This window comes from Poecilia latipinna, unplaced genomic scaffold, assembly GCF_001443285.1.
Source record: "Poecilia latipinna isolate Pla-1442-1.1 unplaced genomic scaffold, P_latipinna-1.0 Scaffold225, whole genome shotgun sequence".
Classification (NCBI taxonomy): Eukaryota; Metazoa; Chordata; class Actinopteri; order Cyprinodontiformes; family Poeciliidae; genus Poecilia; species Poecilia latipinna.
In genome coordinates this window covers 69,299-94,734 of record NW_015112841.1, presented here as the reverse complement: position 1 = coordinate 94,734, position 25,436 = coordinate 69,299, and the positions used below count along the sequence as shown (strand labels likewise).

At 41.5% G+C, this 25,436-nt stretch overlaps 1 protein-coding gene across 2 annotated transcripts; it reads right to left on the bottom strand.

Annotated features, from left to right (window-relative positions):
* LOC106947136 (dual specificity protein phosphatase 10) lies at positions 1–24,234 on the bottom strand. Of its 2 annotated transcripts, XM_015031957.1 has the most exons (5): positions 23,860–24,234; positions 12,501–12,604; positions 6,308–8,394; positions 5,611–5,913; positions 1–4,496 (listed from the first exon to the last, which is right to left on the bottom strand). In XM_015031957.1, exons 3-5 carry the CDS (start codon positions 8,376–8,378, stop codon positions 4,231–4,233), a joined length of 2,640 nt encoding a protein of 879 aa, XP_014887443.1. In that variant the 5' UTR covers positions 8,379–8,394; positions 12,501–12,604; positions 23,860–24,234; the 3' UTR covers positions 1–4,230. The 2 variants fall into 2 exon arrangements, with proteins under 2 accessions (XP_014887443.1, XP_014887442.1); XM_015031956.1 differs by lacking the exon at positions 12,501–12,604.
* Positions 24,235–25,436: the final 1,202 nt, after the last annotated feature.

Sequence of the window (25,436 nt, the reverse complement as noted above, 5' to 3'; positions counted from 1 at the left end):
CACACACACATCTGCATCTTTATTATCCTTTGCAACATGTCATACAAATCTCAAAATCTCAGTATCTGCATGAATGGCTCAACAGTATTTGAATGCCTATATATTAAAACAAAATGAATTGTATTAAAAATCTAATAATTGTACTGCAATGTTGGGCTTAGCGAGGAGATTCAGTCATAAATCCATCACCGGTTAGAGAGAATATTGGCCAGAATCACTAGTGCTGCAGAAAAGAAAGCAACACAGCAAAGACACTTTGCTTTCTTTTCTATAATACTCGCAGAGGAAGACCACCATGGACAGCTACAGATCCCGCGTTTGTGCATTTCAAGCTGGAAAACGTTAGCGGCAGCATATGGATTCCAATTGAAACAAATCAAGCAGGGGCTCCCCGTCACCAGCCCATCTGCTTAAACGTGACCAACATACTCAGTCTTTTGATATAGCAGCATCGTGTTTGTCACAGTGCACCTCAGAAGGATTATGAAGAGTATAGGCGGTACATGGAGGTAAAAGAAACTGCCTAAATACAAGGACCAGATGCTACAATATGAAAAATATTACAATTGGTTAAAGAGGAACAATCCATTAAGAAAAAAAGGGGCGGAAAGAGAAGGAGGAGGCAGCGCTAGAGGGAAGTTTACATGAGTTTCTGGGTCTCTGGTTGGAGGCGGGATGGGGAAACAGCACAGCGTTACTATGACGACGTCGTACCTGAAGAAGAGTTCTTGCCCCCCCATCAGGATGGAGGAAGGGTGGTGCTCTACTTTGATTTCTCTTCGTCAGCTGAACCATTAATGACCTCAAATTCAGAATTTGGTACAGAAAACTATTCCACAAAGTTTGAAAGTAAGCTTTCAAAACAGGAATAACTGGAGTTCCCCGAAGTAAGTGAAGGTATACAACGTTCCCAGATGCACAGCAAGAAATAACCCAGTTTTTTTTTGTGTGTGTCTCCAAGAGAAACAAACAGAAAATCTGAACATACACATAGACACTCACACACTCACAAAAAGAGGCCCTTCAGTTCCCATAAATTAAAGAATTTCCTCCAGAGAGTCTCTCTTGAGGTCAGCAACGACCCCGCTGTGCAGCAAATTCACACAGTGTGACATTAAAGTAATCGCTTCGGCAGCCATTTTGCATATAGAGTTCATACAAAAAAATCTGGTAACAACAGCAAGCGAGCGAGTGAGCCGCCTCTCTCTCTCTCTCTATTTCTCTTTTCAAGGTGAGCTGAGCTGCAGAGACGGGAGGAGGAGTGGTCAGGCTGATGTTTCTCCAGCTGAAAGAAGGCGAGACGTTAAAAAAAAAAAAAAAAAAAAAAATCACCAAAACACGAGAGCGCCATGTTGACCCTCATTCGCCAACATCCAAACTGTCATGGCAGAGTTGGAGGGAGTCATTCTGTCCATCTAGACCTTCGTGTTTAAAAAAATTATAAATAAAATGCATGTAATATAACAAAAAAAGAAAAAGAAAGAAAAGAAGTATGGCTGTAGAAAAATATAAGAACTATAACAAAGTCGATCAGTCCGAAAATAAATCCACCAAGTAAAATTTGGGATTTTTTCACCCAGTTTCCACAGCAGCTGTGTACCAGTTTACACAAACTAAAGGCATTTTGGTTTTTTCAGACAACTGGAGCCAGACCTCACGTTAATCACAGCTCGAGAAAGAAAAGGGTCAACTGCAGTCGGAGTGGAATACTTGAGAAAAGCAGAGGATTCTGGTGTAGTACGGCTCTTTGATCGGTCGCATACACATATTTTGCTACCGTTTGGACCTTCAAGTCGTTTGTCAAGAAATATGTCAAAAACCTGCAGACTTTGCCCTCCGCAGCCGTCAACAAAACCAAAAGCTGCCGCTTTTAAGTTTGTCAGGACGAGCATCAATAACTGAGTTCACTTCCAGTGAAAGTTTGGACCAAATTACAACGCCTTGCAAGTATTCATACCCTACATTTGCTCACACATCCATAAACCTCAATTAGGTTTTTATTGGATGGATTAAGAAAAAAAAAATCTGAAGAGTGCGTCCTATAACTGTGTTTAGCCCCCTCAACTCTGATGCCTCCAAATTAAAAAAAGCAGAGCAACACTGGTGTGTTTAATAAAAATCCTGCAACAAACATTAGAATCTCGAATTAAATGAATACTTTTGCAAGGCAATGTTCTGTATGCACTGCTGTTAAAAATATAAATATGATCTTATTGTAGAAAAATCCGCTCCAACAGATTTAAAGACATTACATCCAGTTAAACACAATGTTTTAAGTTCTGCTAGCTGAAGATCCGTTGGAAGTAACAGCACTTCAATTCATCATCTACTGTTGAATAACCTTTTTTTTATTTTTATTTTATTGAGTTATAATGAGCTAATTAAATTGAATGTAATCCTCCTGTAACAGATTATATTCTCTCTTTCACGGAGTCTGAACCACTCTGGAAAATAGTTCACAGTGAATCAAGAAACATTTTCAAACCAAACCAAAGACCTTGTTATCAAGATAATGCATAGTAATGGAGAAGGTCAGCGAGCCAAATGAGTCGAGCTCAGGAATAATAATAATAATAATAATAATAATATTAGGACTGATAATGGTTAATGGTGTGAAAGTAATTCGAAGATTTTTGGCTTCAAGGCTGCAAATAACTTAAAATGCATCGGCATCCACATCCACTGTCATGTAAAAAAGCCCAAAAATATTCAGCTTTTATTACAGTAGCAATTTCTGACAAAGAAAATATGTATGAAACATTGTGAATATATTTTAGTCCCATATTAAGAAATCATTGGTTTTAAAGCAGTTAGTACCTCTAAAAACACGTTTAGCATAAATGTGACTTGAAGCCTTTTGTAAGTAGTTCTTTCATTTTTAGGAGTTTTTTTTTATTTTTTTTTTAGATCACCTGGTTAGGAATCAGTAATGATTTCATCATCATCATCATCATCATCTGGATGCAAACAGGCTGTTTGGGACAGGTACTGGCAAAATGTTGGGATTGCTAAACCTTACTTGAGCTTTATCGGGCACAACAGATGTTTCAGTGTGAAACTATGCTACTGCAATAAAAACAAATAGATTTGAAGGTTTTTAAACAACACTGTGCTACTTCAAATGGGCTCCGTTCAGTGAATAACAAACTGCAGCGGGCGGACTATTATTATTATTATTGTTATTGTTATTATTATTATTATTATTATTATTATTTTGTTTTTTTTTTAAATGCAGAAACAATTTTATGACCGAAACAGCTTTGCAGGACCTTAAGTGTCACCCATGTGCTCTCTTGATTTCTAGAAAAAAACTGCAGGTCTGTTTCATGCTACATATTAAACTACTTTTTGTTAAGCAGGAAACACAGAAATACAACTTAACATAGAAAGAAAAACAAAATCAGTTTTCACTCTTTGAGAAGATTTAAAAGCACACTGCAACAGCAGGAACCCACCATCTGCTGAGCTGTTTGCTAGGAAATGCTCATGTAGTGGAATAAATGCTTTTATACAATTGTAAAACCTGCATTTCTAATTGTTCGCATTGACATTGCATGTTAATGCACCATTTAAACGAGTCTGCAAGATTTAACCACCAAAATGGCAAAAAACAAAACAAACAAACAAAAAAGCTTTACTTTCTAGGTCCACACCTCACTGTTCCACAGTTCAAACTGAAAGAAACAATGAAACTGATTAAATGAAAGCAAATGGTTTAAAAACAGTAACTGAGGTCCTATCTCATCTCTGATAACAAATGAATGGGCAGTAAAGTGCATCGCGCTGCTACATGTGGTGGAAAGTAGTAAAGAGCTGTTGTAGATGAATGATTAACAAAGAACCCTTTCCATGGTGCATTCAGGTTCTGCATGCATTTATGATTTCGGGCAAGAAAGTCGCTCCTCCTGCATGAACGTTGACTGTAAACAGGAACAAAAAGGAAGAGGTATTAGATTTTAAAAAAAGATATCTGAATTATGTCGGAGCTGTACAAAATATTGGCACGTTATCTTATGAACAGTACGCTGGATGGGGATCAAATTGTCTAACAATGAAACAAATGAACCGCCCAGTCCTCTGTCTCGTGTTTCACAGTATTGAAAGTGCACTATTTGCCAAACCCGCCAAGATTCTCTCTCGACCTGTCGCTCTAAAAAATGTGCTGCACTCTTTTTCTTTTTAACGCCCCTTTAATGCTACACAGTCCTGACCGTCGATCCCCTTCCCCCTTCAAACCTGCGTCTCCACACCATTTAGTTTAGGCATCAAGATCCGAGGAGTCACCCCGGAGTTGAGGTCCCTCTCAAACTCCAAGAGCTGACCCATGAAGTTCAGGTTGGGCGACACCACGGGCCGACGGCTCCGCACGTACTTGTAGGCGTCCGTCATGGTCATGAGGGTGTGCTTCATAAGGTAGGCGATGACGATGGTTGCAGAACGGGACACACCTGCCTGGCAGTGAACCAACACGCCCTGTCCACTCTGATATGCCTCCTCTGGGGATGAGAACAACAAATTGGTCAATGTTTGCTTTAGTATGTGAAACGTAACGTTTTTCACTGTAATTTTGACATTAAAGTAGAAATATACCAAGAATACAGAGTGTCTCTTTGCTTATAAGTGGTGCATTTTGGAGTATGAAACCACAAACGCACACAGTTCTTTGTCTGGGCACCTCCAGGATTTGTAAAGATAGATCAGCTGGACCTTACAGCAGCCTTTGCTCTGTACTCGTCTCGCCTGCATGACCGTGTTGGTATCCAATGGACAGTCTTGAAGTGGTTTACCGCTTACCTGATTTAGAAAATCTTTTCCGTCAAGCTCATTTGTTCCCCCTCTTTATCTTCTTCTCTTTTGTGTGGGGTGCCACAAGGTTCTATGTTAGAACCTCTGCTTTTTTTCCCTTACACATGTTGACACTTGGATCAATCATAACGCAGCACAATGTTAAATTTCCTTGTTATGCAGATGATTTGCAGATTTATTTACCATTAAGACCAGAATTAAATAATCCACAACATTCCCAAACAAAAAACAAAACTGATTTTATTTGGCGACAAAACTGCCACTGACTGCTAAATTAAGTTACTGCTTTCCTTTATCTACCTTGATTTTAAGTTGCTTTTCATTAAGCACTTTGATCATGATAATGACATCACATTTCATTATAGCCAGGTATTGTTCTGGGGACTGTGTTAATGTTCATCAGAGAGACAACCAATCTCTGTGTTTTTCTCTAGCGATGACTTGAAGGTAAAAGTCTTAACAGTTTGTGTCCAGCATGTGTGGGATCCCCAGAAAGGTTCCCTGCTAATTTTTGAAAACAGGACTATAATGGAAATGTAGAAACCATTATTATAGAAAAAGGGAAAGCTCTAAAAACAGAAATGGTAATTTCTTTAACCCTAACCAACTACAATGAGAGTCAAACATTTCCTAGTTCCTATTTTAGTTTTACTTAACTTTACACTGGAAACTGATAGCAAACCTTCACCTAAATGCTAGCAGACCTGCAAATGAGCTAATTCCCCAATCCAAACACAACGCTTACACCACATAGACACAGACACGCACAACAAAACATTCAGGTTATAAAAGCTGAATTCTCACCAATAAACTCAAAAACCTCCTCAAAGTACTGGCGAAGGTTTTGCTTGCTGTTGTCAGTGGCTGGGAGCCTTTTGTAGCGCAGCCCCGCGTTGGTGTGGTAGAGGGGCAGGTGTGTGGTCACATTTACCACGTAGCCAATGTTGAGGCGCAGCAGCAGGTCCAGGTCCTGGGCGTCTCTCTCGTTCCCCAGGAACAGGAAGGGCAGGATTGGGCTAATGACGGCGTTCTCCGCATCGGGAGTCATCACAGTCTCATCGGACAGGGAGGCAGGCAGCGATGAGGAGAGTGGCAAAGACAGCCTCACTGGGGAACAACAAGGAAAGTGTGGATGCGCATTGGCATTTCGAGAGTGGCTAATAGACTCAACTTCAAACAAAAGGATATCGACTTCTGGTCGCTGCTAAAAAAAGAACGCCATGCTGGACATTCATTGTTGGGTGTAATTTCGTGCTAGCAACACGAACATTATGTAGCTACTTTGAAATTTTATTGAATGCTCTCAAATGTATAGTTTCAAGTATTGTAAATATTACAAAAATATTGTAATATTTATATTACAATATTAATATAATAATATATTACAATAAGCTAATGTAGGGTTAGCTTATTGGTGTTTAGACTACCAGATTTTTGTACTTTCAGCATTAATAAAGAGACATAACCTGCTCTACTCGGGTGGACTGTAAGTTAGTCTTACTTCGGTTGTTCTCCTCATCTTGCTCTCTGTTAAGGGAGTTCAGGGCCAGGTGAAGGGACTGAGCCGACGGCAGAGAGTGTCCTCCCTCCCTTTCTCTCTGCCAGGGTTTGGGTTTGATCAGTGTGCTGGGGGCCGAAGGGGGAGGGGAAAAGGACACGGGTGATGGCGGAGACACGGAGCGGGGAGAGGGCGATCGCGGATACACTTGGCCATGCTCAGGACTGTCGCTCATTCCAACATCTTCTGCTTTATTCAAGAGCCTCTTCAACGAGTTACGGCCATCATCGTAGCTAGATCCCAACCTGCTGCCTACAAAACCAAGGGCAGCCATTTTGCCTTGCTGAAGCCGTCGTCGGCCAGCGTGGTCTGTGAAATTAGTCTGAGCGTATTCCTGAAGGTTCTGACAGTCCAAGAGGGCAAGGCCGGGTCCGTTACTGCCATTCTGGGTCTGGCTAGAACAGCTTTTCCCAACACTCCTCCCATTGTAGTTATTCTTTTGGGCTTTGGAATGGGTCATTTTCTTGGCCAGTTCCTCAGGCCAGATGGTGCGCACGCTGTAGTCATCATCGTCAGCTTGCAGCATAGCCATTGGGTGAGTCGGTCCTAAGCCTCTTCCAGGAGGCTTTCCCCGGCGAGGGTTGAACGTCACCACTATCGGGTCGCTGCTGCAGTAGCTGCAGGAAGAACTGCCAGTCTGAGATGCCTTGTTGTTGCAACCAGACACACAGCTTTGGATCGCCCGCAAAGGGGTTGAAGACGACAGAGAAGTACAGGGAAGGCATCCTCCTACTAGCTTCTTCCGAAGAATAGCAGGACTCTCAAAGTTTCCGGCCTCTCCGCCGCAGGAGGCACAAGGTAGAGGTTTGAACAGAGCTGCTCGACAATCAGAAGCAGTACTGTTAGATGAGGAAGTGTTTGATGTGGAAGCGGTGGAGAGGCAGCCACCCAGATTCTTCAGGCCCATGTCTTTACTTCCTCTCTTCACTGCGCCGACATTGTGGCCACAGGAAAATGAGGTAGAAGTGCTTCCTCCACCTCCTTGGTAACTGGAAGAGTCTCCTTTACATCCCGAGCATCTTACCAACCTCCAGCAGCCACAGTTGAATGGGTGCGCACAGTCAATGGTACAAGTGTGGTCTGGACTAGGGAACCCTCCGACACGGGAGGAGCAGGGGGACAACGGAAGACCATGAAGAATGTGAGGGCGGTGATCCCTTGTGCGAGGAGGGTGAGGTTGGTTAAGCTGCTGAAAGGAGACTGGGACATGAGTGGTTTGGGATGGGGGAGACGAAGGATAGGTGGAGTTTAGGATGGCAGCATGGGGAACAGGAACAGAGTGGTGGTGGTAGGGCAGACTGTGGCTATTATGGCTTTGATGAACAGTTCCCAGCTTGGAACTTTTCCTGTGACCCAAAGAGGGAAATTCCTGGTCACCTCTGTAATGAAAACTGGAGTTTTCTTTCTCTTTTTCACCCCTGAATGTATGCTGATTTGCCTGAGCAGGGACAAACTGGAGGATCCCTCCAGGGGACGACGACAGCTGACGGACCTGTTGTGGCTTATGCTCGAATCCACAGGGCCTCCCAAAGCTTCCGGTTTTTCTCTCGCATTGTGCTTGATCAAACTGGGAAGAGACGCATTTCCCTCTGCCGGCTTTTACACTTCCAGCGCGCCCTAATGAGTTACTTAATCCTCCCCGTCTCCCTTTGTCCACTGATACCTTGATATCAATAGTATGTGTGTGGGAGGGAAGCCGTGGGGCAAGCGTTACTGTGCCATTGCTATGGCAGTGGCTCGGGATGTGGAGGACATCTGCTGGGATGGCAGGCTGGTTGCCCTTGAATCTCTGCACACGGGATGACCTGCGCTTGCATTCCACACTCACAGATTTACACGCAGGTGAGTAAAAATGGGAATGAGAGGCGTGGAGATGCGAAGGCTGGGAAGCCCGTCCATTGGTAGAGGCTGATATCTGAGAGGAATGCTGTGGGATGGTTTGTGGGGAAGCCTCACACACGTTTTTGGGGCGCTGAATAACCACTATGCGCTCGTCAAGAGGGAGGGGAGGCATCTGGGTTTATGCAAAGCTGACCAAAGAAAGAAGAAAGACAGAATCAAATCAGTCAGGGGAATATTATTGCAAAAGCACTTTACATTTCACTAGTTGTAGCAAACCCCCAAAACTGCTGTTATATCTAAAAATGTGGAGTTATTTATTAAAAGGAATAATATATTTGACTTCGAAATCTAATGTACAAGAGTGATGCCCTTAAAATCTTCTAAAATTTTAAAATGCTACAATCACAAACATTGTATTTTAGATGGAAAAGACCAACACAAACTTGTGAACAGTTTTGAAGTGGAGGAAAAGTAATATTGCAAATGTAGAAACCGAGGTTTTTTCCCTCCATTCGACTTTTCATCGCTTGTGAACAGAAAGAAGTCTTGCCACACATTCTTGGTTGATTTAGGTCTAGACTTTGACTAGGAATAAGGAATTAATATGATTTGATCTAAACCATTAGCAGAAGTCATATTATTGATTAAATGACACAAGCTGAACTTTTGGAGTATCAAAATAGAAGATGGAAAATAAAAATCATGACCACACTGTTCAGATTTTTAATGAAGACGTAAAAAAAAAAATAAGGTCATGTTTAATTTTTGTTCCACTTCATAATTATGCACCACAATGTGTTGGCCTGTAACATCAAGTACAATACATATTGTTTATGGTTGTAATGTGACAAAATGTGAAAAACCTTAAGGACATTGATACTTTTGCAAGGCACTGTTAACTCTTAAAAGTGGTGACACATATTCACAGCAAATTCATATGTTTTGTATTTGAAAGAGACTAGCAGTTTGTTTTTTTGCATAACTATTAAAATAAACAACCTCTGATGTTAAATGTTAGTTTCGACCTTGCAGAAATTCACATTTGCATCAACAAAAGGAGAAACCTCCCAACAAAAACCAGGTTCATTTCAAGTGCATGTTTGATGGATATTACAGTTTATGTAATATCAAACATGCAGCTCCCAGCCTGGTCCTGCTTATGCCATGGACAATAATGCTTGTCTGTAATTACAGTTTAAATTGTTCCCCCTGTCATATCTGAAGGTGCTAACCTGGTTGCTGTTGGCAATGCATAATCCCAGCTAATCCTGATGGCACTGAGGGTTCTTAACAGCTAAATCCCAAAAGCTGTGATAAATGAGCTGCAACAACCTTCATCCCCTCTGAGGGGCCCAATTCTTAACAAGATGCATTCATTTGAAATAATAAGCCAAATCATGGAAAAAATAGCTAAAGCACTACAACGCAGTGGCTTTCAAAAATGTAAAAAAACAAACAAAAAAACAAAACAGGTTTTGCTAGATCCAACTCAACCAAAGAGCGGCTTCACAGGGGAATGGTTCAGTGAAATCTGACTAAATATGTGGGGGTCGCCTGAAGAAAGCTGTGAGTCAGGGTGTTGTGATGTCCTCACAATCTGATTCTAATCCTAATCTGATTTGGAGAAGCTTTGCGAGGCAGAGTTGGCAAATATTGCGCAGTCCAGATATGGGGTGATTGGAAAAACTCATTTCGACTAAAATTAAATCAAAAGGTGCATCAACAAAGCTTTTGTTTAAGGTTGTGCACACTTCTTATTTTATTATGCCATTTTATTTTATAATTCAAGAAAATATCACAGTACTCCAGTTAATTTGTAAAGAAAAAAAATTTTCTTTTATGTATCATTTATTACAGTTTTCTTTTTTGATGCCACAAAATCCTGCCGATGCAAACAATATTGAGAACCACTGCATCGGTGAAAACTTACATGTTAAATCTGAAGAATATGTCAAAATGCCTGTTTTGAGATGTTTAACCAAAAATTTTGCTATGGATGAAATAATTACACAATAAGGATAAGCTATAGCTTGTCAGCGTGTGTACCTTGAAGCAAATAAAAAAAGAAAAATCAATTTGCATTTGTTGTTTCTGGTCTGCATTGCGAAAGGAAAACAAGAAAGTGACTCATGTCTTATAGCTTAGAGCATTTCTTTTCTTCAGAGGCTGCTTGAGAGCTGCAGAGTCTTGTGATCATCTGAAATGAAAAACTTCCAGCCTCTATTTATGGTATTGGTTCATCCTGCCCTTGGTGCAAACAGAACAAACCAGCTAATTTCTTTGGGCCTGCCAGAAACAAGCATTTGTCCATGCCACGGTATAAACAGGGAACCCACATACACAACAACACAATGCAGCTAAGGAGTAATTTTTCATTTCATTTTATTGCAAGAAAAGATTATCTGAGTGTTTTTCATATGCAAGCAGTTGTGCAAAATAAACACGATAGCAGCTTAAATTGCTTCTGTGATTAATGCTACCTATAGAGTTGCTATACTTGTTACATTAGTTTGATATTAACATTTTTTGCAGTGCAGTCATAAGGCTGCTGTGAGACATTAGGATGAAATATTACTGCCATTAAAATGAAAATCCACCCTCTTGATACATACACGGGTAATTATAATCAGCCTCCATCTTTGCTTGATGAAGTGCCTCAATTTCCTCCAGCAAGACGGCTCTGTGGGTGGCCGCACTGGTCAGCGAGGATGATGTTAGCATGCTAAACTTAGCATCAGGTTCAAGTCTGTGTTGGTTGAAAAGGATCAGAGGTTTTCTCAATGAACACGAACTCAACTGTTACATTTAAGGATTCCTCCATTGTGTTAGAGCGTTCGGTCTTTATTGCTTGATGCAAGTAGAGTAATGGAGATGCAAGCACATTCTGCTCCACCTGTAGTTTCAGCTTTGCTAGTGAGCCACATGTGTAATGCTAATCTTTCCCCCCGTGAATAGTGCATGCTAATGGACCTCGAACTTTTCACTGAAACTACTTGTATGGTTAGTTTGACACTTAGAAATGGGTGGAACACATTTAGTAGCATGTTGACTGTCTAAAGTTGTCTGATTTGGGCTCTATCCACATGGGAACATTTCTTTCTTAAAACTGGTTGCCAGTTTTAAAGACGCTCATGTCTGCATGGAGCCTTTTCCAGAAATGTTTTCATCCACACAGAAACCCTAAAAACCGCCCAAAACGCAGTTTTTAAGTGGTGCTAAACATGGAAAATTGGATGTGCGCATAAAGCCTCCACATGAGGTTAGTGGTCAACATAACAAGAATTTGTTTAGTTCAGAGGTTCCCAAACTGTGGGGCGCGCCCCCCCGTGCCGTTGCAGAGGGTGGCGTGGGAAGCCGTCTGGATGAAAAAAAAAACAAGAAAAAAACATGAACACTGTGTGCTGGGTTTTTACCTTAGAATGGCCAACTCTCTGTTATTCCTATGTCAATTTGATACAGTAGATTCTTCCACACTTCCCATATTTGTGTCCTCTGTCACTTTTATCAGCAGTTAAAACTGTTTAATCCGTTGTTAACGTGTCATAACCTGTTTTTCCGAGCCGCCTTTAAACGCAACATGAGCGCTACGACGCTCGCGCTGTGTTTCCACCTGTGAAGGAGACCTGCTGCTGCTGTGGAGCTACGTAGGTTTGTGTTAGAATCACGGCAGCAAACCAGCAAAACACAAAGAACTTTTCACAGTTTTTCCCTCCAAACTAACCGACTGAGTTGAGTAAAGCTGTTGGATGCAGGTAATTTAGCTAAAGATGACTAGCTAATATCAATACAGAACCTTTAGCTTAACAAGTAGCCTGTAGGCTACTGGTGTTGTTGTCTATGTCCAGCTATGTACATTCATTTTGCCCCAAAAAAAGTCCCCCCCCCCCGCCACAGACATCGTTCAACCAGACAGCCATTTGTAATCCATAGGGTGGGGGGGGCAGGAAATGTTTGGAAACCACTGGTTTAGTTGACTGGCCACTCTCAGTCAACTAGGATGGACGTAAGCAAACTTTACCCAACCTACAGCCCCTCCCTCCCATAGGGTGGATTTTCATTTCAACACAACCATAGTTTAAAAAAAATAAAAGACTCTTTTTGGGAATGGAAGACCATTGGGAAGACCTGGAAGTGCACGACCCCGGCTGACAGCAACAAAAGTGGGCAGAGATAAATCTACAGAGGGGCAGATCACACAGATGCACCATAAACCACAGACTACAGGGAGAGGAAGGAACATGTCAGAACAACTGTGGGGACGGGAGTTCAACCCCAACACAACACAGTTACCAACCCATCGGGAAAGCAAAGCGCGCTCCGGTGTCTCCATGTTTAAGTCCTCGCGCAGTCTGGTGACGGTATCCTCATCTCTTTTCCACCCCTCTCTTTCAGCCTTGCCTGCAGTGGAGGGGGTTGGGGTTACATTGACCCAGTTTTATCATGGTGGAAGTCACTATCACTCTGATCACTTTCCCCTCACAAGCAGAGTGTGCGACAGAAAGAGCGGGCTGGCCACTGGCATTTTCACTCAACTACAGTTGCAGCTTGGGCCAAACAGAAGTTAAAAATACTCGGTGGTAGTGTCGCTGGCTGACAATGTTTTACTGGGAAAAACACGGGAGAATGAGCAAAAGCATGCGCAAAAGCCAGAGCCAGGGGCAGCAGCACAAGCGCTGGCGATTACAGAGATCTGATTTGCCATTTCGTCTGACAGCGTGATTAGGTCAAGCATTCTGCCTGATTTGCTTAATGGGTCTAATCTCGAATCGGACGCTCTAAAATAAGACACATAGCGTAAAAAGTCAGACTTTTCAATCAGTTTTAAATTCTTTGAGTGCTAAAAATTTACAGCAGAAAAAAATATTTTGTTGAATATATGGATTATTGAGGAATCTCAATGTACAGATTCACTCATATTAACAGATAAAGATCAGTGTTGGAAGGTGTTATTGCAGCAAGACACACATTTATATTAATGCCTTTTTTAACCATCTATCAAGGATGTCAATTCTTCTGGAGGGCATTGGCAGAACTTTGGCTGCATATCAGGATCATCTCAACCTGATTTGATATCAGAAATCAGTCCAATCAATCAAAAAAAGAGAACCCGATTCTATTGAAACACATCTACAATCTCTGATATAATTAGGTTGAGAGAAGCTCCTCCCACGTTATATTGGGTCAGTTCTTATTGTTGACTATTCTCTTTTTTGAGTAACATCACTTGATCGAGTCTTTTCTAACATTCCACTCTAACAAGTAAGTAATAAAAGTATGTTACCCGATGATATCGTATCGGGTGGTTATCGGAATTGCCTGATACGCAACACTGCAATATGGGAGTGAAAATGCAATACAGGTATTATTCCAGATCGTCCTGAATGTGTTAACGTCTGAATTCAGAGGAATTATTAAAACTTACTGATTTGGTGAGTTTACAAACAGCGTACATCTTATTTAAAGCACAAAATCAACAGTTGCCAGAAAAAAAAAAAAAAAAAAAAATTTTTCTCAAAAGAAGAAGGATTTTATCCTTTCTGAGGGGAAGAAAAATTTAAAGTTTGTAAGATCAGAACCACAAGGAGTTTTTATGTTCTAGTCTGTGGTGTATGTAAAACTATGGAACTAAAATAATGTCCAAACATTAACCAATTCAAATCAGGAAATGGTTTACACTAAATATGAGAAACTGTCTTGACGTATTATCATGTTGTTGTTGTTGCAAAGCACTGTTAGCCTCAACATTATGATTACTTTGTTGTTATTAGAGTTTTTATTTGTAAATTATTGAATGCATTGCATTAAGCAAGAACCTGAGAGTAGAATGAAGGTATTTTCATACAATACTTACAATTAGGATGAGATTTTGTGATGTTGCTGGAGAAGGGTTGGGTTTTAATAGGTTTACACTTCTACCCACTTCTTTGAATGTTTATTGTTTGCATTGCTGTCATTTTAATTGCAACTTGACGTGTTCAATAAAACACACCCACACACACACACACACACACACACAGAGAAATGCATCATTTAGCGTTACAGACATTCTTCTACTGGCGGCCGAGTCTTTGGGGTTTTCACTTCCAAAGTGATGCAAAAATCTTCCAATCTGATAGAACAACATCTGATATCCTGTCACGTCTCTGCTGTGTTTTCTCTCGTCCTGAAGGCAAAATGCTTCTGGACCAAAATGATCTAAAACGGTGTCTTTAGGAGGCTAATCAAAACTGTGTTTAATTAGCCTTGTTCATGTGAAAGCACTTCTGTTGGTTGATCCCAATTAGCCACTGAAGCTGATAAGTTACCAAGTCCTGTTACTCTGTGCGCTTACATCCCTCCTGAAGCTGCTTCACTTAAAACCTGCAGCCAAACAGTACAAAGAGTTTAGGGGCCTGTCTGAGAAAAGAAAAAAAAAATACTGTTTCGCTCGTGATCAAAGAACTGACTTGTTCTTTTCTCTTGGCAGTTTTTTCAGTGTGGTCCACTTGTTAGCTGTTTAAACTGCCAAACAGCAGATTGCCTCGGAGGTGACAGCCAAGTAAGAGAAAAAGAGAGAGGAATAACGGGAAGCACACAACGCCGAGCAGAGTGTTACTGCACAGTGCAGGAGCGCAGGCACAATCTGGCTCTGTGTTGACTGCGAGAACGCTGAAAAAGAAACTCTTCCATCAATTTAATGGCTCAAATCGAAGCGTTCCTGACTCAGGGCCATCAGACAGTGTGTAATGGCAAACCTCTGTAGTAAGTAGTGGCAGGAAAATAGCTGTAACATGCGGTGAAACGGCATTATATGTCTTCCAAAGATATCACAGGAAGCATAAAGCTATACTTGCGAATCACAACAAAGGCCACGATCAGATCTTCTCAGAAGAAAAACATCTAAATGTCACAGGACGATATTTACGGCAAAACCACTGCAGAACGCGTCCACTCAGGTATGCAAAAGCTTAAGGAGGCTACGCTATGAAATCCCTTCAGCTCCATCTGAAGTGGAGCACATGAAAGAGGAGTAATTTGGAATTCAAACTCACAAAGATAAAAAGACACGTGTTAAAAAGAGAGATGGGAAGCAGGGCTACAAAGCAAGAGCTCTAAACGTCTGCAGGGGGAGTTCATGATGGCCTCCGTCGGCTCACAACACACCAGCAGAGGGAAGATAACAGACAGCCAACCGCCAGGAGGAGGACGGAGCACATGTCAATGTTTTGTCAAGAGATTTCTCTCCCATAAACACCCAACACTGCTGTGCATGTAAATTCGGTATTTAGACGGATAAAGCTTTGCAAAAGTATTGATTTTACTTTATTGAGGCCATCAACACAAAGTATTGCAAAATCGTGAAGTGAAAGTGGTTTCTATTTTTCCTACCCTTGGTTACCATCAGGTTAATCAATAAGTACATATGTGTGAACTTAGTCTCAGCATAAATCCAGCTTTTCTGTGAAGGACTCTAGGACATTAAGATAATTTTATTTATATAGCACATTTTCAGCAACAAGGCAATTCAAAGTGCTTTTACATTTGACCTTAGTGAACAAACAGACAGCTCGGGGAGAAAGTTGGGAAAAAGTATAAAACCAGGTTAGATTATGAAACTTTAATCATCTCACTGAGACGACTGGCCAAGGACAGAGAGCATTAATCAGAGAAGCAGCTCCTTAAGCCAGTTTGGAACAAAGGCAAGAAGAAAGAAAAAGTCATTAAAAGTCTTGTTTGCAGTTTGTTATGGAAAGCAGCGGCCAAGCTGATAAAAAGCACGGCAGCTGCTGCAAACGCTGCAAACAAACTAGTGGAAAAACAAATCCTTCCACTTCAAAATTATATATCACATTTTGTTGATCTATTACCTAATTTTATTATTTTTTAAATACATTTTGTGGTTGTTACATGAGAGAGCGAACACTAATGCAAGGTATTGTAGCTCTTTACTTAAATCAGATGATAAAGAAACATATTTCTTCATCATCTGATAAAGACAGCGCCTGGTATTTGCAAAGTGAGATCACAGAGGCCTCTCCTTCTCCTGCAGGCTCCACAGTTTTCATCACCTGGCCTGTTTGGGATGCGCGGTTCTGCTCCAAATGGAGAGGCCGCGTATTTGGTACGTTCAAGATGGTTCTTTGAATGCACAAGATTGATGAAGAGCTCTCCGTTCCCACTCTCCACCCCACTTTTATGCAGCTACTTCATCACAAAACACATGACGGAGCCAAACGCCCACACAGTGGAGAGGATGACATCGGAGCAACAAGGTGAAAATGATCCGCATCGGACTTCCAAATTCAACACAGACTTTTTTAAGACCGTTATGAACGACATTATATATGGATGTATGTGTGTGTGTGTAAGAATGAAAAACTATGGAGGAAGAAATGGTACTCCTTGTGAGATTAACCATGAGAGATTTTCAGATTCTTACTCAAGATTATGAGATTAATTGCCATTCCTTTTAATCAACAGGAGACCAGTGGTGAAGACGAATGTTGTCCAACCTAATGCTGATAAATTTGTTCTTACCTGCGATGGACTTTGTAAAGTTAGCTAGCTAGCTAGCAAGGGTATATTAGCCATAGACATTAGCAGCCAGCGGTAGCCTCGACCGCATCAAAAACGCAACGACAGCGTCTGCGCACTATTCAAACATTTTCCAGACAGAAAAGTACCACGAGAAAGGCAAAAGAAAAACTAAATTTGAGACTAATGTGTTTAATGCAAACTTGCTTTTTTAAAAATAATTTAAGACATATTGAGGCCTAAATTTTAGATTCGTTAATTTAAAATCTCTTAAGGACGGGCAGACACTGTCGCAGCAGGTGGAGGGGTCTCCTCTGTTTACGGCGCTCCGCTTGTTTTCGTGTAGCTGTCGAGGTGTGGACTCGGTTTACAGCAGACCTGCTGCTGTGACAGGAAATATTGCATCCAAAAATGTAAACCGACTGCTGTCCACATCATTGGCAACCTGATAGTTGCTGACTGAGGCTGCAAATCTCAAAATAGGGACATCACATAGTGGCTCTGTTTACATTTGATTCCTAACCTAAAACTCAGAACAACAGTCCGGCTGTCGATTGGAAAGGAATATGTAAACTGTCAGTTCAAAAGAATGGTAATAGTGCCAAATTATCTATACATGTACAAACATTTTATACCATCTGTTTTAATAAAACAAAAATGGAAAACGGTTCAAACTGAGGTACAGAACGGACAAAGATATTTTCTCTAGTTGAAATCCTTTGCCGTTACAATTTCCTGCTAAAAGATTCAAACTTCTGGGTCATAGCAGAACCAGCTGATGCTCCATTAACTCTGGCCTGTAGCAGCTATTGGCTGTCCCCAGTGAGCAGCAGTATTTAAAGCTTTAGACAAAATGAATAATACATCCAGTGAGTTTATTATTTATTGCGTTCATGTAACATTAGTGACACAACGGTACATCTCCTACGCTCCAGTCCTGTATTATTTACAAGCATCGCTGCTATTATCCTTCAGTTTCCTTTCTTTCATTCTCATGAAAGAAAACTCTCTTCATCTCATCATGCGCCTCTTTCCCAGACTATCGGCGCCAATCTTCTCCTCCAAACACCAGGCATCTTCAATATCTCTGGCGTCCTCTCTATACCAGATTCAACACAACTCCACCCCTTCTCCACCTTCAGCATCCTCTCCACCACCAGTGGGGGAGAAAATGTCTCTAATCTTCTCTGACGACGGTCACCAGCGCCACATCTTCTACTAGGCTCCGAGCGCCAAAGATTATCATTTGTCAAACTTTCTAATAAGAAACTTTCTTTCTGTGTGAGTCTTTTCTGGACAAAGCCACAAATCGATATACTGCTGCCAAAGAAGCTTGTGCATTTCTTTTCTTTTATTTTCTGATAGAAAGTACATCAGAAGCCATCCTTCAGTGTTTAGCTCTGCCCCTTTCCTGAAAATGCCATTGACAAAACATGTTGTATATTCCCAAATTTGGACTCTAATAGAAAAAAAAAACACCTGATCTGTTCTTACATGTTGAGCCAAGTCTCTTTTATGGATAAAAAACGTCTCTTACTCTTTGCTTTTTTTCTCCCCCATAGAAAGTTGTCATGACTTTGTAATTTCCGCTACCTGGAGGAAGCTCCCCATAAAAGTTGCTGCTGCCACATGCCTGCTCAGAAGGAGGAACTGCTGCAGTTTTCCTCAGACAACCTTTTTTAAGCAACTAGGATAATAAGATTAACCGAGTTTAGAATCCGACACACTAGATTCAGATTCTAGTGGATCTGAATCTGACTGAGCGGACTGCATTAGCATGAACTGAACTGAATAGGATTCTGGATTTGGACCTGCTTATTTTGAGATTCGCTGTGAGCTGGCTCTACATAAATAAGCCGAACAGAACTGAGTCGCCCTCCTAATCCTTACATGAGAAAAAGGACATCAAACCGTTTCAGCCGCTCGGTTAACTACAGGGAGCTAATCAAGGAAATACATGCAAGCTGCTCCATTTGTTTTGATGCAGCAGTAACATTTGCAGGAGTGTGCAGAGACGTCGGGTCCATTGGACAGATTAAATGCTGAGACGTGCAGCACAGTTTGCTCAATTAGTCCACATAACAGGACCAAAGAAGACATCCGCAACGAGAAAATGTTTGCTTCAAGAACAAGAGAAATAGCGCTAGATGTTCACATCTGGACAAGGAGGTAGGAGAAAATAGATTCAATCGTGTTCAAGCTAAACGGAAGAAAGAAAAAAAAATGCACTCGGGTAAACATCAGAGGCGATCGTTAAATATACAAATAAGTCTGGAGCCAGGCCTATTTGTTAAAAACAAAGAGGAAACAGTCAGCAGGGGATCAGAGGGAGCCTTGATGCTGATGTCACATCCCTCCGGCGGCCCAGTGGGGCGTAGCTCTGAGGACTCGGAATGAAAACGACAACATTAGCCGGGTCTGTCGTTATCAGTAATGAAGGAGTAAATAGCTGGTTGTTTATAGAGTGTAGCTCAGGGACGTGACTAAAACTGAAAAAACAACAACAAACAAACGGATAAGGAGTTAGATCAACACAAAAATCAAATCAAATGACTGATGAATTGTTCAACCAAGTGCAGTGAATGAAAAAAAGAAAAACTACAAGATGACTCAAACTCTATTCAGGCTTACGTTACAAATCTAATGATGTCACAGGAAATAAACAAAGCGACTCGCCCTGACTCAGTCGCCCAAATTGAAGCGGCGCGTTAACGCTGGCGTTATAATACACCCCGATAACGATTGGTGCCGTTTGATTTAGATCCGTTTGGATGAACTGGCAAAGGGGGGGGGGGGGTCGTGTAAAAAAATTACTTTAACAAGAGTCTGGATGAGAAGAAATAAGAAACGTATTAAAACCTTGCAAGGTGAAGGAGTCCGTCAAGTCTGCTCTGACCTTTTACAGGTTCTAGTCAGAGAAGAGAGACTCGATTGGACAACAGGTGTGAATCCCTGATTGTTATGTACCAACAGTTCTGTGGAGCCCAACACAGATGGTCTGGACATTTGGCTGTTAAGGAAAGGAGGTTGTTCTCTGATGCTAAAGAGGGCAGATAACTTCTACGTTGGTGGAGTAACACCTAGATAGTCTCCAGGATGAAGAAACTCTTGCTGTTATACGGCACTGTAGAGGTTTATAGGAGAGCATCTTGACCAATCTCATGACGAGATCATGCAGACACAATCTGAAGCACAAGAAGGGTGAGGGGCACATGATAACGTTTTCCATTACATGGGGGAAAGCAGACGCAACTGATGCAGGTTAAAGGCCCTTTCCAGATATGCGCTAAATTCGCTCGTCCGTCTCGTCAGACCTCACATCACGTCAGGCGAGAAGGGGGCAAGTCAAAATAATTACATCCCTTAACGTCCGCAGTCAGCAGACAGAGTGATTGAAGCTGCAGAGCGGAGAGGAAAACCAGCGAACAGCGTGATGGAAAACATGCAGCAGTTTCTTCTTCTTCTCTTCTCAGCCTGACGGATTTACCATGCGGACAAACCTGAGTGGACAAATCTCAGGAAAAATAGCATCAGAATCCCCGTCTGAGATTAAAAAATAAAAAAGGGTTTTTACTTTCATTATTTGAAAGAAAGTTTACGATTACGTTTATAGGGAATATGTTAAACTAAGCCAGCTATAGGCCACTGAACTGCTCAAGAAAAATGCATTAAAACACGCAATCGGGAGTGTGATCTTTCAGAAAGTCAGAACAAAAAGCCTCCAAAAATAGAAGTCTGTGAAGAGAGTTCGCCTGAAAAGAAGATTTTGTCGTTGGCTGAGATTTGAGCCCTCTGACAGGTGAAGATAAAACCAAACGTAATCTACTTTGAATATATTTTAAATAATCTTCTCAAAATACAGGCGGACTTAGCAAGAACTGAAACCTTAATGGACCTCAGATGGAAAAAGTTCTGGCTTGGATAGAGCCTCACAGAAGCATTAACCCCTCTTGCACTTTATGTTAAAGGTGAGAGAACGCCATCATGTTTTATGTGACAGGGTGAGTCAAGGTGGAAGTACCAAAAAGGAGGCAAACAAAAAGCATGTTCCATGTTTAAATTGACTCAGATACTCCTAATTAAACAAAAGCAGCTATAATAGGAAGCAATACGTTTGTGCGGCACGTTATGGTATGCATGAGAGTAATTAGGTTGATCTTTAAATATAGCCTCTACATTCTTCAGGTACACAATAACCTTTGGAGCAAAGAGAATCCCCCAAACCATTTAGTGTTCAGGTCCGCCTCAGAAAAATAACCCAAATAAAATGTGAGACGATTCCTTTTGACAGGAGTCTGCATGGCTTGAACATAAAAAGCCAACAGTGACATCTATGAGCTGAAGTGGATAAAAACAGACTCTTTCTTTTCCCCCTTTGGAATCGGCGCCAGACGGTCTTCAAGGAAAAGCAACAAAAACAACAACGGTGGGAAACTCACACAACCTCAGAGCCTCACAGCACACACAGAAAAAAAAAAAGTTACTTTTATCACTAAACTTGGGTTAAGTGACTCTAAGGGACATACGTTTTGGAGAATGGTGTGACCCCAGAGAACCAAAGTTTAGATGCATAATTAACTTCCTCGAATCGGTCAGTCAGGATTTTGTCTTGCAGGTTATGTGAAGTGATAATTCGTCGAGTTTTGTTTGGGTTCGCTATTTCGTCATAACATTAGTAAGATGACACAAAAAGGTCACAGTATTAAAATGTGGCAATACATCTTGATTTGCAGATGCTGCTATCCAGTTGCTGTCATTTCTGGCTGTCGTCTGTATAAAATAGGTTTACTCCTTTATAATCCGCTGATATCAGGGTGAGAGCTTTAAGCTTGGCGCCCTCTATCTCTGCTAACACTCACATACATAGAAATCAGTTCTCTCTCCCAGGCCTGCATGAGCAAAATTACATCGCTCAATACTTTCAGCTCTGGTTTTGGACGTCTTGCATTTGTTTTGTGGCAGAAATATTTTCTTGCAGGGTGTCGGACAATTTAGAAGCTACCTTTCTTGACATTTTTCAGGAATAATCCCATTTCACATTGGGTCCATGTTTAAATAAGCCGACTGATCATAAATACAGAGGTGATACGCCATGTAAATTATTGAAGACTAAAGAGAATAAACGTTGCTAAACTGTGGCTTCGTTCACATGAGACTGCTGTTTGGGAACTTTCAATATTTTCAGATGTTAATTGGGGAAACGTGTTTAGACGAATCCTTGAATCCAGTGTTGACTTTAAGACATAGTTTGAGATTTATGAAACACTGGGTCAACAAAAACTGTTTGTGAACCAAAATGTTGTGTCTTCTCATTAAGCATTTAGCTCCTCTAATAAATCATACATGAAGTTCAGGTCAAAAAAAAAAAAAAAGATGTCAATCAGAAAAAAGACAAAAAAATCCGGTTAATATTGCGAAATAATCTATTTATATTTAGATCCAACGCGCTGAGGCGTTCAGAACGAGCCTACCTGAGGCCGTCCCTCCCCCCGTGCCGATTATTCATGTGTTCACACCAACGCCAACCACGGCCAAACGCATTGTGTTGTCAAGTCGTCCTTCCATGGTTCGTCTCCGTGAACATATTATCCCTCAAACACCCGAAAGGGGATTTTTGGTTTTGCTGCAAGCCTTTCACTTCGGCTGCAGGATGGAACGATTCCTTTAGGTGTTAAAGGTCAAAGCTTCTAAGACCTCATTAAGTGATCTATGCTTCACTGCGACGCCACGACGGTCTGCGTGGAGACTTAGTGGCTGTTAGCACTCAGCATCAGACCTCGCATTTGGTCAGGTGAGATAGTTACAGTTTGAAGGGTTATTATCATTAAAAAATAAATAAAATGCATAACTTTGGGTCTACTTCTGGTTCACAATGCTGACAAGAGTATTTGAGCGTAAAGCCTACATACAGTACATAGAACTGCACAACAGAGATAAGTAGTGATTGATTTTTTCACATAGCGATGTGGAACATCCATGCACACAGCAAATAGTGAAATGGCTCCATCTAAGCACACAGTTCAGAACTATAGAGCCGGCCAATTAGAAATAAGTGTTAACTGCTCGTAGAGAAAGGCTGCACCTGTCTTATTGTGAATGATCACCCTCAAGCCAGAGTGGCATCTTTCTTTTGTTTTGTTTTTTTTGTTTTATTTTAATCCCCACAAGCATCAGAAACTTTAGATTTCATGAGGAAAGCACATTAGCGAAACATTTCTCTGTCACCAACAAGGGTTCCTGTGGTTTTACATAAGCAATGAGTCAAAAGTCTATGGTGTGTGAAAGCAGCGTCAAGCTGTGCTGCTGAGTGATGACTCTCTGTGGGGTGATCAATAGGCATGACCCTGTCACAATAAAGACTCGTGCTGGCATCTAAAATACATACAGTGCAATAAACGCCTCACGGGAAGTTATGTTTTTTTCGTTTGTTTGTTTTTGCACCTCAATGGTTCTTGTGAGTTTTATAACCAGTCACATTTTCTGCAGACTAGTTTCTGTCTAAGCAGTCCTTCAAAAAAAGCAACAGAAAACAGAACGAATTAGCTCCGATATAAAGAGTCTCCTCTGTTAAAGCCATTAATCCTTCACCGATGCTGCTTGCACCAACAACAAAAGGCTCAAATGGTGGTGAGTAAATCAGCTCTACAATCTTGGCTGTTCTTCCTCTGCCTTGTTGTTTTCAGGGCCACTCTGCAGGTCAGTGATGGAAAAAACACACTCACTCCTGTTCTGCGGCTAGGTGGCGCACTGCCCTCTTCCCCCCACTCTATGTTTTATCGCATCTTTGCGGTCTTGCCAACCTTTACCATGATGAGAAATAAAGCTGATGTGGGCCCGAACCAGCAGGCCTGTCCCTTCACTTCTTCTCCCTGCCTAAATCTGCACTGTTCACCCCAACAGAACCAATAATCATCCTACATATGCCACCTTCTCGTGGGTTTTAAACAAAACAAAACAAAAAACAAAAAAACAAAAAACGAAGGGGCGCGCGCTGCGTGTTGTGGCACGTTAACAACACGTTGCTATTGTAGTGGAAGTCATCGGGCCACGCAGGTGGAGGTTGTTCTGCGGCTCTTTGTTGGAACCTGCTGCTTGAGGCCGACAGTCACCAACATCACTGAGATTTAAACATGACTTACATCAAGAGTCCCGCTCCGTGTTCATCACTCACGCGCAGCCGAGTCACAAATCCCCACGCTTCATGCCGTGGACCCCGAGCGGAACGAGCCGGTGGGTCAAATGTGTCGATCCAGATGTGTGACACTTTCCTCTGCGTGGAAGCGTAGCGAGAGAGCAGCCCCGGTCTGAGTGGCGGATGCTCGGCAGCTCGGTCGGGCTCCGGACTGAACCGACACGGCAGCGAATGTCATCAGAAGTGCTTGGCTCACTCAGCTGGCGTCACGTCCGAGCGCGTGTGTCACGCCGAGCCGCGGTGCGCGTGTGGCGAGGAGACACTGACGGGGGAGGTGGGCTCTATTGTCTCCGCCGTGGATGACATCATCCCACACCAATGGCGACGCGCACGAGACGAGCGGAGCAGGGGCGAGCACGCAGCACGTGCGGGCTGGTGGTGGTGGTGGTGGTGTTGTGTGTGTATGTGTGTGTGTGTGGGGGGGGAATAAAGTATGTTTTTTTTTCAAAATCTCTTTCTCCTTTTTACTGTTTATTCAATGTCACATGATGTGCTTTTTTTTTGTTTAATTATGTAAAGCACCTTGAAACGCCTTGCTGCTGAAATGTGCTATACAAATAAAATTTGATTGATTGATTGATTGATTAAGTGGGCAAATGGAGGGATAGTAAACACAGTAAAAATGAGAAAAATATATCAAACGTTATGTGATTTAAGCTAATTAATATTATTTTATATGACGAGCAGTTTTACAGGTGACACGATGCTAATTTAATTATAATAGTGTTGAATTTTGGTTTTTTTATATTGTTTTGAAATACTTTTGCTTAAATGCTCTCGTACTTTGCATCAGTGTTGTCTAAATTGCCAAATTTTCTCCCCCTTTAATTATACTCTTACTAACACAGAGTAGCTTATACTTGTGATGTGAAAATTATGCTTGTTGCTTTTACACGTTTTATTATTACTTTAAGGCTGAAAGGAAAACACCCTTTCAGAACAGCTTTGTATAACTCCTGTCCTGTTTTATGTATTTATTTTTACATGTGTTTAAGTGTTCTCCTTTTATGATTTTGCTTTTATGTACATAGTGTTCTGTTCGTAATTTTACACGAGTGTTTAGAAAAGCGATATACAAAAATATATATATTATAAGGCTTCTTTTGCAACTCAACACAAACTCAGTTAGATCAGATGGAGTCTGTGTACATCAGATTTCAAACCAAATTCTCGAATGGATCTATGTCATGACTTTTACCAGATCATTCTAACTAAATAGGTTTAGATCTTCGTCGTTGCAATGAAAATGTTGTTTGTTTGTTTCTTGGAGGGGTGGGAAATCCATGTTTTTTGGTGGACCACCAACCCGATCTGAGATCCCTGCAGGAAAACCTAACAGATTTTCTTCCGGCAAGAAAAGTGATTAATTAGTTTTCCATATTGTTTGCCATGTAGCTTAAAAAGTTCCTCCATGTTTGCTGCAGGCAATAGCTTGTTGCAAACTGCAAACAAGACTTCTTCCCTTCAGCTTTTGGTTTCTTCTTGCCAGCCAGCAGTGATCTGAGTGCTGTAGGAATATTTTCG